The sequence below is a fragment of the Podarcis tiliguerta genome (genome assembly GCF_965153285.1).
Source record: "Podarcis tiliguerta genome assembly, chromosome: 6".
Lineage (NCBI taxonomy): Eukaryota > Metazoa > Chordata > Lepidosauria > Squamata > Lacertidae > Podarcis > Podarcis tiliguerta.
The window spans coordinates 71,699,027-71,713,046 of NC_139539.1; the positions used below are offsets into that span (position 1 = coordinate 71,699,027).

General features: G+C 46.5%; 1 protein-coding gene across 1 annotated transcript in view; it reads right to left on the bottom strand.

The window, feature by feature from the left end:
• Nucleotides 1–5,896, bottom strand: part of PLPPR4 (phospholipid phosphatase related 4) — a 36,742-nt gene extending 30,846 nt beyond the window's left edge. The window contains exon 1 of the mRNA XM_083444858.1: nt 5,110–5,896. Within this exon, the coding sequence (XP_083300984.1) occupies nt 5,110–5,655 (546 nt within the window). The 5' untranslated portion in view covers nt 5,656–5,896. The remainder of the gene's footprint in view (nt 1–5,109) is intronic.
• Between the last annotated feature and the right edge of the window lie 8,124 nt (nt 5,897–14,020).

Here is a 14,020-nt window from a genome sequence, read left to right on the forward strand (position 1 = left end):
TATCAGTCCAGGTAGATCTTTGGGTTTCCCCAGCTCTGCTCTGAATATTAACCTCAAAAGAAGTTCAGATCCTATTTGGATCTTTCACCAAGCAACTCACATCTCTGCCAGAAGGCCCGGCTTTTCTGTTGGAGGTTAAGGATTCTCTGCATCTGATTTTGGGACACAAGCCTAACTCCATTTAAGATTTAAATACTGAGGTTGTCAAGAGGAAGAAAGTTCCAATGTATAGGTGCTGCTACACTAAAAGATGGATTTCTTACAAACGTGGTATTATTTGGCATCCAGAACAGCACCAGTTCTACACTGTGTTTGCGTGAAAGAGTGTAGACCTGTTGCTTTGCACAGCTCAGGTATGGTGTACACAGGGTAACAGATAATACGATCGTTGAATGTCCATGTGAACACCTCTAGTGCTTGCCTGGCTGTGACGCTGGCTGTTAACAACCTCTGGCAGGCTGGACGATTGGCTTGCTTTTGCTTTCTAGGAATAATCAATGACCTTTAAGAAAAGAAGTCTAATTTCCCTGCTTACCATACAGAACTTCGGCATTGCTCTCCTCGAGCTGGTAGCCACCTCAGGGGCTCATATCACTGTATGTATGCCTTCTTTGTACAAAAAGATTCCCAGCAGATAAGCAGAAAATGTCACTCTCCTTCTCCCACACTTGAAACGATGCTATGCTTTGCTAAATTAATCTTACCTCCATCTAACAGTTCTTTGTTTGCCCCGACAAATCCACAAAGCCTTGCCTGATGTTTAAATGTGTTATGTTTGATGTAATATTCATGCATGAGTTTTGAAAGTTGCCTTTAGAAAAAAAAGTGCTCCACATATAACTCAGGTTTGCTAAATCCTTTCTGTCTGCAGGTCCTCAGGAAACCCCATCCATCAGTATGTTCAGAAACAGAATGTGAAGATGGGTGGTAGCAACAGACTTAGGCTCAAGAGTGTGCCCGATCCAAAAAGAGGACACCAATTTTCGTAAGATTCTCATGCGGTACTACTTACTATAACTGAAACAGAAACGTGACACATCTAACCGTAGTGGAGAAGACACCAGAGGTGATTTGTCTGCCTGCTTAGTTTGCAGATCAAGTGATGAAAACTTGTTGATGGGCATCTTTTTCTGGGCTCTCTTTTTCTATGGTCATTTTAAAACCAGTCTTAGGCCATATTTACGGAGGCCCTCTGCTTACCTCACATTTGGTGCTATTGTGAGGGAGGCCTATGCACTCAAAGATCATCCACATGAGTGAGAACCCTGATAGACTGTACACTTCATGAACTGTAAATCACCTCAGTGCAGTTCTGAGGGCGATATGTGTCTGGAGCCATCCAGACCATGGAAATCCAAACATGAGAATCCTCATTGAACACACCACATTCCAAAATGAGTAACATTCCCCTTCTCAAATGCCCCACCTGAGAAAGTGTTCTCTCCTCTGCATGCAAGTATATTTCTATTACATGCTCTTCACTGTTGCCCTCATGCTCTGTGGCTACCTAAAACCACGCAAGTTTACATTTTATTCTTTACCTCCCACTCTCCACACCCGCGGGCTGCCTTGCCCTCTCCTGCTGGCTTTGGAGAACTAACAGCCAGCAGTGTGTTTTATTTCTTTCATTGTTCAGTGCAGTGAAGTCTTAATGGTTGGTTTCCCTGTACTGTATACAATTCTGAGAGCTATTCCCTGGGCGACAAAATGAAGTGATGACTTTTAAAAGCCATTTTTAGACTGATTCTGTGTGGGTTCTTCTGGAGCGATGGCGGCCTCCACATACTCACTGATTTAAGAGGGAGAGAGCCAGCCCACATATCCTCCTCCCTCCTCTGGACAGAGAAACAAAATGCATTAACGTGACATCATAGTGCTTCCCATTCCCCTGCTGCCATGTGTGGGGGGCTTGAAGTGCAATGACATCATTTGCTACTAGTCGGCTGCTGAGCCAAGTTCAAAGGTGTTTGGGCTGACATTTAAAGCCCTCCATGGCTTAGGGCCCACAAACCCATTGGATCGGTTACTCCCCTATACACCAGCCCAGACTTTAAGACATTGCGGAGACACCCCCTTAACAATGTGACATGTGCCAATGAATGGTATGTAGAAACCTGTGAGAGGATGGTCTCAATTGTGCCACCTTGATTATGGAATGCCCTCCATTCACAGACTGGAGAACCTGTGGTTGCTGACAGCCTGTGGGCACCTTCGAAAGCAGCAGTGGGGGACCTTTGACCTTCCAGATGTTGCTGAACTACAACTCCCATCAGCCCCAACAAACAGGACCAACAGCCAATGATGATGGAAGTTTTAGTTCAAGCAACACCTGGAGGGTCAAAGGTCCAGCAAATCTGCTTTAAAGAGACATTTATTCACACAAGCATTTGGCTAAATTGGTCAGTAGAGTTGATTCTGATTTGTTGTAATGGCTTTTGATGTGTTTTAAGATTTTTTTAATTGTTGAGCATGCAATATGAATTTTCCCTGTTGTAACCTGCTTTGGGATTGATTTTGAAAAGGCCAGGCTCGAAGCGGCTCCAATGAAATGAATAATGTTCCATTCCCCATATGTTCATTAGATTCTTCTAATCAATGTTGCTCAGCTCTCTGCAGCCTGTTTCAGAGGGTGTTGTGTTCTGAAATCAGCAAACAGCAACACTTACCTCAGCAAAACTAATATGAAACCTCTGAGTACTTTCCTTTGGCATAAGCAGCCAACCAGTCTTGGACTCCCTTGACTTTGTCATTTTGGATTGAACCAAGACCATGGATGATGCTTAGGTGGCTGAGTGAAAGAAGGCCCAAGTGGAAGCAGTGATCTAGTAATTCAAAAATTAAGCATCTCACCCTTTGAGCCCCTATCAACAATGGAGCATTTTCAAAGACTCATACCAAGTCGGACTACTGGTCCATCTAGATTGATCCATCTAGCTCAGCATTGTCTACACTGACTGGTAGATGCTCTCAAGGGTTTCAGATTGGGGACATACCCAGCCCTACTTGAAGACGCAGGGAATTGAACCTGGGTACTTTTGCATGCAAAGCAGATGTTTTACCACTGAGCTTCAGCCCTTACTCTACCCTATGGTGTCAGGAGGACCATACCTTTCAAAGTATGGTGACCGTGATGTCATAGCTGCTCTCTCCCAATATAGGCCAAATTTTGCAAGAGTCAGAAAGGGCCTACGAAGAACATTCCATCTATTATCCTATCTCCTCCCACTTTGCTACGTGCCCAGGAGGGAGTAAGGACCCCAGGCTTCTGCTTTCTTCATTTAATATAATCTGAGCACTCTGGCACAGATGCTAATGACTCCATTTTTATTTCTTGTTTATGGAGAATAAGGAGGTGGAGGACATTTAGGGAAAGACTTAAAACTTTTCTTACATGGGATAACTCACACATACCCTCCTTCCCCTTTCAGAACTTGAGGAATCTTTGAACACTCTTCCCTGAATATACTTATGCTTCAGTATATAGGGCATTTCCCGTAACAAAATAATAAACACTTTTCTGAGTGATCAATAAAACAATGCACCCAAGGAACATTTTAAAAACACTCATTTGCCTGCAGTTTTCAGTGTCTCTGCATCCTTACACCTTTAGTGTAATAATTTCTACAGTCCTTGTATTCCAGATATCTAAAACTTAACCGCTCTATATGACTAAGGTGGAGCATCTGTGGACCTTCAGATTTTGTTAGACTACAAGTCCCATCATTCCTGACCATTGGCCATATTGGCTGGGGCCGATGGGATTTGGAGTCCAACAATATATTTGGCGAGCCAACCTTGCTATATGCCATCTGATTATTGCAAATGAGACACAACAGCTAGGCTTTGTGAAGCAGCTATTGGCTATCCTGGACCAGAGACTTCCTATTATGTCAACACAGAGCCCATCATTGGGAGTCTAGATGGGATGGGATGAGCTTCTTTTCTCCAGGTGATGGTGGGAGGCGGCTGACTTCTACAACTTTTTCTGAGTCTTCTTGTCAATCATCTCTAAAGCAAACACAGACTGACTCAGTCCAACACTTCTTCCCTCAGCATATCCTCAGGTCTTCCAAGGATATGCTTGCTCATTTCCTGAGCTATCAACGAAACGTACAAATATGAAATCCCTTTTTGTGCCCCAGTTTGCAAAAGAAGCAGTTCACAAGTGCCTATACATCACGCTGTCAGAAAAGAACCAAAATGAGTGCTTGTGGAACACTAACAAGGTACAACACAGAACAGCCATAACAGTTCTGAAGCCATCAGTGGGGGAAGGGTGGCAGGCAAATGCATTCACACAACCGCTTTGCTTCTGCGAACACACACATCACACCTCGGACCACGTATGGAAACAGGAAGCATCCAAGCACCTCCCATGTACCTGAACATTCACCATGTAAGTGCATGCCAACAATAATGCAACACCAATTGTTTAGCAATCTAAAAACGTTTGTTCCCAACCTTAATTTTAATTTTCTCAAATAATGCATGCCCACTACATGTACGCGTAGAACAACCCTCTTCCTCCCCCCAACCTTGCTCTCCTATTGGAATGATCCTGAGCACGTGAAGTGATCTCCCCTTCATTTGCAACCCTCCTTCAATCCTTAAAGGAATGATTTCTCCCAAACAGCGGAAGAAGTCTCTGTGTGTATGTGTTTCGCCCCCTCCTCCAATTTCAAGCCAGGTTTACACTCCTACAGACCAATGCTTCCTGATGCATCATCCTGATCTTTTTTTTGCTTTTCAGGAAACAGTTCTTTAAGGTGATCCAAAGGGAAGAGAAATACATCGCCTCTCTTCCCTCCCACCAGTCCTTGATTAAAGATGAGATCAGGAGGAGACCCAGTTTCTGGGCAGGAATGCCAAGCAGGCTCTCCCCACCCATGTAAAGCATACACGCTAAATGTTGACGGGCAGCCCACCTCAACCTTACATACACACGCCACTAATGCACAACTGCTCTTTGCTTTTGGGAAGCTGACCCTGGCGCGTGCCAGGTGGGGCAGGCGACAGATCCTGCCCCCTTACATCACCTCTCCCCATCACCATCACCCCCACCGAAAAAAGAGAGGATGGCGCCCCCTCCCCATCGTCTGCCCCACTCACCTCGACGAAATAAAAACAAGGCAACAGCGTGACGCTCTCCTTGACCACTTTGCTTTTCTGCCTCTCTTTCGCAGACATGCTGGACGGCGCGGGCAGGAGACGCGCAGCCGGAGCGGGCGGCAGAGAGTGCGCGACCGGGGCGGCGGCGCTGCCGGGCAGCCGTCCCCCTCTCCTGCCCCACTGCCTGGCGGCGGCGGCGCTAATGTCACATCCCCCCGGGGCCACCTCCCGGTGCGGGAGCAGCGCGCAGCCCACAACCTCCTCCTCTCGGGGCGGCAGCAGCAGCAAGAAGCCCGCTTGGCCGTCGGCGCCACCGCCACCACCGGCAAAGCCACCACCGGCGCTGGCCGGCCGGCCTGCCGCTCGTCCTCCGGCTCCCCTGTCGGCCAGCAGCCGCCGGGCGGCCTCCTTCTCCAAAGCGGCGGCGGCGATCAGCGCCTCCTCGTGCCCGGCGCACTCCCCTCCGGCGAAGGGCCCGCCTTGCCTACATCGAGCGCTGCCGCCAGCCGTCGCTCTCGCCAGCCGGCTTCTTCGTGCAATATTCATAGGTCTGACGTCAAGGAAGCTGCTCCATGCGAAAAGGGGAAGGGGGCCCGCTTGCCTACATGGTGGTGGAGCGCGAAGAGGAGGAGGAAGGAGGGGCGCGGGCACAGGGAGGCGGCCGCCTTAACCTCTTCGCCGCCGAGCCCCGACGCAGCATCATCATCCTCCTCCTCCTCGGCGACGGCAGGGTGGGGTGGCGTCGGGGGTTGAAGGCAGCTGCGCGAGAATGTAGGTCGCCCGGGGTGGGGGGACGCGCGAGCGAGCGAGCGAGCGAAGGAAGGCCCCCTTCACACGTTCGCGGCGTGGGCGGGCGGGCGCCTCCTATGGGACGCCTCGGACGGAACACGTGGCCGCTCCGGCGCGCGCGCACAGGCGCCCACACGCGTCCGGGAGACGCGGAACGCGCCGTCCGGGAGGATTCGGGGAAGGGCCCTGCTAGATCGGGGTCCAGGATTACACGAGGGTGTCCAGTTGGAGAGACCAGACGGGAGCTCACCTGGCTCAGGTGCTGCTGCACACCTGGCCTAAGGGAATTTGGATAGCCGGGGTATAAATATATGGGCGTAGCCAGGATTTTTGTTAAAGGGGGCAGGCTTTTGTTGGGGCAGAACTTCAGATCTGTATTGATCTTTATTGATTGGGGGCAGCTGCTCCTCCCCCCCCCCCCCGCTACACCCATGTAATATAAATAAATAAATAAATAAATAAATAAAGCAAGCTGTTTCTGCACAGATTTAGAAATGGGGTCAGTAATAATGGAGTGGCCCTTAAGACTCTTTTTGCTGTATCAGAGCAATGATGCCTGTATTTCTGATATATTTGCTGTATAATGTGAGAATTAGTTTTGCTTTTTGTGCATTGAGGCCCCTCCTAACAGCTCAGTCAGAAGAACCTGAGACTCTTGTATCAGGGTTGTGGGTGTGAGCCCCACATTGGGCAAAAGGCATTGCGGGGCATTGGACTAGATGATTCTCTTGGTCTCTTCCGACTCTACAATTCTATCATAATTTGAGGCTCAAACTGTAACCTACCTAGCTTGTGCTCCAGCACTGCTAGTTCTCACAGTGACAGACCAGATGGCTGTGGGAAGCTTGCAAGCAGGAGCCAAGGGCAGTAGCAGCACTTTCCCTATTTGTGATTCCCCAACAACTGTTATTCAGAAAAAATATTGCCTCCTGTAGTAGAGGGAGAACATAACCATTGAGGCTGCTAGCCACTGCTAGCCTTATCCTTCCTGAATTTGTACAATCCTCTTAAAGAGTAAGTTCCGTTCTCAGGTAGGGGGAAACTATCAGGATTGTAGGGTTGCCATATTTCAAAAAGTAATATTTCAAAAAGGACACCCTGAAAGTTGTTGTGCTGATTTTAGAAAGACGACGATATTGTTCAGCTTCTTTTGCAAAAATGCCAAAAAAAGGCGATTTATTGATTGACTAGTCGAAGATCCAGGTCACCTTTTGGAAATTCCCCCCAGAACGTCAGTTCCGCCTTTGAAATCCTGGTAATGTCCTTAGGATTGGGACACAAGCCTGGGCAGTGTGTATGGTGGCCCTGGGCTGCCCAGACAACAAGACCCCCTTCTCAGCCTCAGTGATGAGGTCCAAAGGAAATCAGAGCAATATGTTTGGCACCAACTTGGCTGCAAGAGTTGACAGAAAGAGACATGCAAGGCGCCGTCCAACCATCTTAGGGACTCCACTCCAGATTTGTGTAGGGTTTCCTCCTTAGCCTTCTCTTCCTGCAAAGACGTCCCACAAGACAGCCGAGGTTTAGGATCAGAGGTTTCCTTCTTCTAGATGGGCTACCTTACCAGGTTGAGGAGCCCCATCTGCCCCTCACTTCCCTCTACAACTGCTTTCTTAACTGTTGGACCTACTATTGGTCTCATCCGCTCAAGCTGCCAGAGCCTGTCTTTGCATACAGGGGAAGTCCCTAACTCAAAGAGGACTTGAGACCCATCGGCTACCCTCAACTGGTTTAGTCGGCCAATGAAAGCCATTTGGCAGGGTGTTCCTGCTGTCTTATGCTGACAGCTTCTAGGAGCTGCAGATGAGAGCTGAGTTCAGAGTGGGGACCAAAGGTGGACAAGCCACCCCAGAAGGACCATGACTTGTCCACCACCATAGGTACCATCCCTCCCCTAATCCCATACACCTCACGTCTATATACATAAATATATCATCATCATCATTTTTTATTGGTATGCCGCCTTTCCACAGTTAAAAAACGATGATCAAGGTGGCTTACAGTGTAACAAGATTTACATAATTAAAAAAGTCATAAACAATAAAGAAACCACATCAAAAAATACACAACCAAATGGGAAACAATTTCCACATAAATCAAAATCTAAAACTAAGAATACAGCATTCATATCAGTTTAAAATGACATAGGTAAAAAATAACAGCAATTTAAACAAAACCAAAACCAAACGGAGCCCTCTCTGCCCAGCAGCAGTCCTTTATAGAGCCCATCCGGCCCCGCCCTGGGCCAGGTGTTGAGTGGCAGGACTGGGGCCCTCAGGCACTGAGCTGGGGAGTCCTCCTGGGTGGTAGCCGCAGCAGCAGTTCTTATAGGCCTGTCATATCTGAAGTATCACAATCAGTGAAGCAGCAGTTTCATAGCAGACAACGTATGATTCAGCATTGCATCCATCCCTGGCAATGCTAGAGCAACTGTCTTCACCTCTTACAAGACTGACTCCCGATAAAAGCCTGGAGGACAGAAATAGGTTTAATTATTCTGTGAACCACCCTGGGACGTCCAGACATAGGGCAGTATATAAATTCAATAAAGAAATAAAGAAAGTCAAAACATAGCCGGTGATGGCATCTATCAGATTTACAGGAGGGAGCTCCATAGCTGGGGCACCACTACAGAAAAGGCTCTTTCCCAGGTCACATATGGGTATAAACCCAGAAGGGCATCTCCTGAAGGTTTTTATAGAAAGCCCTTTTTTTTAATGTATCTGGGTTCAATGTCATTCAGGGCTTCATATGTTAGAAGTCAACACCTCAATTTGGGCCCGATAACATATCAGAAGCCAACACAGCAAAGGGGGTCCAGGAATGTATGAACCAGGGCTTCCTTTTGAGTATGCACTTGGTGGTGAAACTTGCTTGGCTTCTGTGCAATATGTGAAATAGCCCAACAGCTACATGTTCCTGCATTGTAGGGGGTTGGACTAGACGAGTTGGACAACTCTACAGTTCTATGACTATGTTTTACTATTCCTAGAATAATGGTTAGAAGGGAGAGGCTGAGCTCAGGAGACATGCAGCACCCTAATCCCAGATGGATGAAATTGTCTAAGGTTACTGAAGAAATGGGATTCTGTGCATGCTCAGAAGCAGCATTTAAATGCTATGGTAATCCTCAAGAAAGCAGATGTGTAAAATAAGAATGGCATGTATTGACGACTGATTATTGTGCTGGTTGAAAATCAAGGTGCCAGCTTAGATTTCAGTAGGGATGGGGCAAAGAGGTATCACTGGGAAGGTAGGGGGATGCAAAGGCTTTTTCTTGGATATAATTCAAGATTAAACTGAGAAGAGAAGGAGTAGGAGAAGGGCGAGGAGGAGGAAAGATAACCACCAACGTTCAGTCTTAAGAACCAAACCATCTAAAAAGCCCATGGAGGGGGGAAATGAATATTTAAATCACTAACTTATATCAAGTTTCCTATTTTGAAATTCACATATTTCTTGAATCAGCATTCATACTAAATGGTTGCTGTAAGAATTGCCATATTTGCTTGCATCTAAACAGAGCCTAAACATATGCAATTTAGAAGCATAATCCGAAACTTTTAGCTATGCCATCCTTATGTGCCCTTTCCTCTGGATAATGATACCTGCTTAGAGATAAGAGGCAGATTTTTATTTGGGACTTGGTACACATGCAAGGATACTAAGCAAGATCATTTCCTTGAAGGCTATCAACTTTCCAACAAGGAGATGGAAAGTGAATGTGCATGGTGTTTGATTTGTAGAGTCATAAACATTCATAATTTGAGAACTGAAAACATTATAGGACTTGGGTAACTGAAGGACCTCAAAGAACAACCACAGTGACTCGGTGGATGACCACGGTGAGAAAAAAAGAAGCATTTCTGGGATTCCTACATCTGTAATGATCTCTTGGTCCTGTATGAAGCCTACAACTATTAGCATAATTGCATAATTGACTGTGAAATTTTAAATGCTTAAGCTCAAATATCAGATATTTTCCACAGAGGCATGAGATATTTTCTGAGATATTTTCTTCAATTCAGTGTTTGAAATTGTGTGTGGGATTGAACAAGTTTGTATTAAATTTAGATTTTCTTTAAGCCAGGCTCCCCTCCCTTTAAAAATTGAAAAATGTAAAACATTTAAAGGTAAAGGTACCCCTGCCTGTATGGGCCAGTCTTGACGGACTCTAGGGTTGTGCGCCAATCTCACTCAAGAGGCCGGGGGCCAGCGCTGTCTGGAGACACTTCCGGGTCACGTGGCCAGCGTGACATCGCTGCTCTGGCGAGCCAGAGCCGCACACGGAAACGCCGTTTACCTTCCCGCTAGTAAGCAGTCCCTATTTATCTACTTGCACCCGGGAGTGCTTTCGAACTGCTAGGTTGGCAGGCGCTGGGACCGAACAACGGGAGCGCACCCCGCCGCGGGGATTCGAACCGCGACCTTTTGATCGGCAAGCCCTAGGCGCTGAGGCTTTTACCCACAGCGCCACCCGCGTCCCTTGTAAAACATTTACACTCCAATTATAAAACAACTGATTTAAACATTTTTTTATTTTCTCTTTAAAACAATTTTTATGTTTTCTGTACTGTTTACACATGTGCCCTTCATATCTGATGAAACCACCCTTCTCAGGCAGAGGTGGGAAACCTTTTTCAGGCCCAAGAGGGATCTATTTCAACCTTCCAGGGGCTTCATATCATTGGTGGGTGTAGCAAAAGTGGGTGTGGCCAGAAAAATGTCATCCTCCATCTAGACAAGCAAGGCGTGTGGTCACCATCCAAGGACACATTCCAGCCAGGTAAACTCACTAGAGTAAGATGCAAAGCTGGGCCAGTGGGGATGTGGCCCAGGCAGAGTCTTGAGGGCCGTCTGCAGAGGCTTCAAGGGCCACAATTTGCCTTGGAGGACTGAGATCCCCTCCTCCTGCTTGCACTAGGCTACTGACACCCAAGTAGCAACGTCATGCAAGAAGCAGCCCATAGATGCAGCTGCAGCAAAGGAAGAAAGTGAGTGGGAAGGCAGGCCATATAAGGAAATATTTTCGCAAAACTCAGTCGAAAGAAGAGAGAATGAGAACGCACAGATAATTTCTGCTAACAGTTGCAAATACACCTCCAGAGATGACAGCAGGGATAATGTGATGAATTTTGTTTGCATAAAGGTAAAGGTACCCCTGACCATTAGGTACAGTAGCGGACGAATCTGGGGTTGCACACTCACATCTTGCTTTACTGGCCGAGGGAGCTGACGTTTGTCCACAGACAGTTTTTCCAGGTCATGTGGCCAGCATGACTAAGCCGCTTCTGGCAAACCAGAGCAGTGCACGGAAACGCCGTTTACCTTCCCGCCAGAGCGGTACCTATTTATCTACTTGCACTTCGACATGCTTTCGAACTGCTAGGTTGGCAGGAGCTGGGACTGAACAACGGGAGCTCACCCTGTCACAGGGATTCGAACTGCTGACCTTCTGATCGGCAAGCCCTAGGCTCAGTGGTTTAGACCACAGCACCACCCGTGTCCTTTTTTGTTTGCATATCATTAGTTTTTCCAGTAATCTCTATATATCCAAATAAATACAGTGGTGCCCCGTAAGACGAATGCCTCACAAGACGGAAAACCCGCTAGACGAAAGGGTTTTCCGTTTTGGAGGTGCTTCGCAAAACGAATTTCCTATGGGCTTGCTTTGCAAGACGAAAATGTCTTGCGAGTTCCTGCAATTTTTTTCCGCTCCCCACCCCCTTTTTCTAAGGCACTAAGCTGCTAATAGCCTTTTAGCAGCTAATCCGCTAATCCATTAAGCCTTTAATAGCCGCTAATAGCCGCTAAACCGCTAATAGCGCTAATCCACTAATCCGCTAATAGGGTTGCTTCGCAAGACAAAAAACCCGCTAGACGAAGAGACTCACGGAACGGATTCTTTTTGTCTTGCGAGGCACCACTCTAACTGGATGTTATGTTCAGCTTACAAACATATATACATGTATCTTAATGGTCCCATATATTGTCACTGAATTATTTTGCTTTTGTCATTGTTCTTTACGCATTTAAAACTCCCTTGCCTCCATTCCAACACCCCCAACACACAACATGTATGTGTGTGAGAGAGAGAAAGAGAGAGAGAAGAGAGAGATTCATCTGATGAGGTGGATTCCACAAAAGCTTACATCATATGGGCATGGCAATCCAATGCCCTCCCCTTATGTGGAGCTGGGGGAGTTTGGATTAGGCAAATACATCCGTCCCCTCAGCTGTCTGTCTCAAGGAGTTAGCTGCTGGCCGCTGGATGTGTGAACAGTCAGGAACCCAGACTCCTGGGCCAGTGGAAAGCCCTGAAACAAGGCGTTCCAAGAGTGAGAAGGAAGTGGGGCTGAGCCATCCCAAGATCCGAAGCATTGAGACTGATTGGGAGCCAAGTGCTACACCGGCTTGCCTCCCCACCTTCCATTATGGCTGCTATGATCCTCAGGGCTGCTTGTGTGGTTGTGGCCCCACTGCTTCACAGCCCTGCAGGAGGAGGGGGCGAATTTGGATTGTGGTCTAAGGGTGCATATAAGAGTAAGACTCACTGAATTCAATAGGACTTATTTTTAATGCATGGGACGGGACTATAATAGTGTTGATTCCCCGATTTACCTCTGATCATGCTGACCAAACATTTTACCAACAAAATGAACAAACAGGGAAAACCTCCAGAAAAGATCAATTTTCTCTTCCCACATATCATCAACTTATCAAAATAGGAACCTCTGAATTGCATTGGGTAAAAAGTTAGTGACAATTGACCCTCTTCATAACTTCCCCAGTCTTATCAAAATAACTTTTGCTTCCTTCATGACTTCTGCATTCTTAGAATTCACTGTTGGGTTAAAATTGGTGCAAAAGCTGTTGCATCTCTACTGAAAAACTCACTGCTGATGAATTTTCACCTGCCCAGCTCATTTCTACCTTTTTAGAAAGAGGTAAAGTGTAGTGGTTAAGAGCGGTAGTCTTGCAATCTGGGGAACCAGGTTCGCATCCCCGCTCCTCCACATGCAGCTGCTGGGTGACCTTGGGCTAGTCACACTTCTCTGAAGTCTCTCAGTCCCACTTACCTCACAGAGTGTTTGTTGTGGGGGAGGAAGGGGAAGGAGAATGTTAGCCGCTTTGAGACTCCTTAAAAGTGAGTGAAAGGCGGGATATTAAATCCAAACTCTTCTTCTTCTTCTTTTTCTTCTTCTTCTTCTTCTTCTTCTTCTTCTTCTTCTTCTTCTTCTTCTTCTTCTTCTTCTTTTTCTGTGTGTGTGTAGTTTTTTTAATGACTTGGGAGGCTTTACCAAAACTAACATTTCTTCCTTGATAGTTTATGCTTGATTTTAGTTTCACCTTCACAACACGGTCCTACACATGTCTATCCAGAACTAAATTCTGTAAAGTGGTGTTCACCCATAAGCAGGTGTGTACAGGATTTCAGCCTAAATGTATTTGATGAATTTTCTCTGTATATTCATGATGCTTGGAGAACCACGAAAAGCAGGGTGACGATGCATGAAAGAAACAGATGAATGGATGGAAGGGAAAATGATGAATGAAATATTTTGAATCGGTGTCAATCTGTAGATTAAAACTTGGCAGCCCAAGTTGCATCTTGGCAGCTACCTTTGCATTGGACCTGCCAGTCTTTGACTTTTAATGTGTTGTCCAGAACCGGCGAGAGGCGTCTGCTAGCTTGGCTTGCTTATTGTAAGATCTCTAGGTTGCAGCCTAAGCATTATTTCAGTTGAGAAAATGACTCACACATTGAGTTGTGCACTCACAAAGGCATCCTGTATTATTCCTGGCAGGATCCTGAAGGAAGCTGACTTCACCATGAGCAATTGTTTCCATGGTGAGCTGTGTTATTTTGGGGGAGAATAATATAATAGGCCGAAACCGGAAGCCTCCTTTTAAGCTGCCATTGAAGTTAATGAAAATGTTGCCGTAAATGCAGTGCATCTGTGTGTGCTTATCTGTTATGTATATATTTGCGTTTGTAGCTGTCATGAGATACTACCCTCTCTTTTTTTGGCAATGCACAGAAGCAGCCTGCAAAGAGAGAACAGTGCCATTTTCATAGGATAATATTCCTTAGCATTTTTATAGTCTACATAAAAGGTGT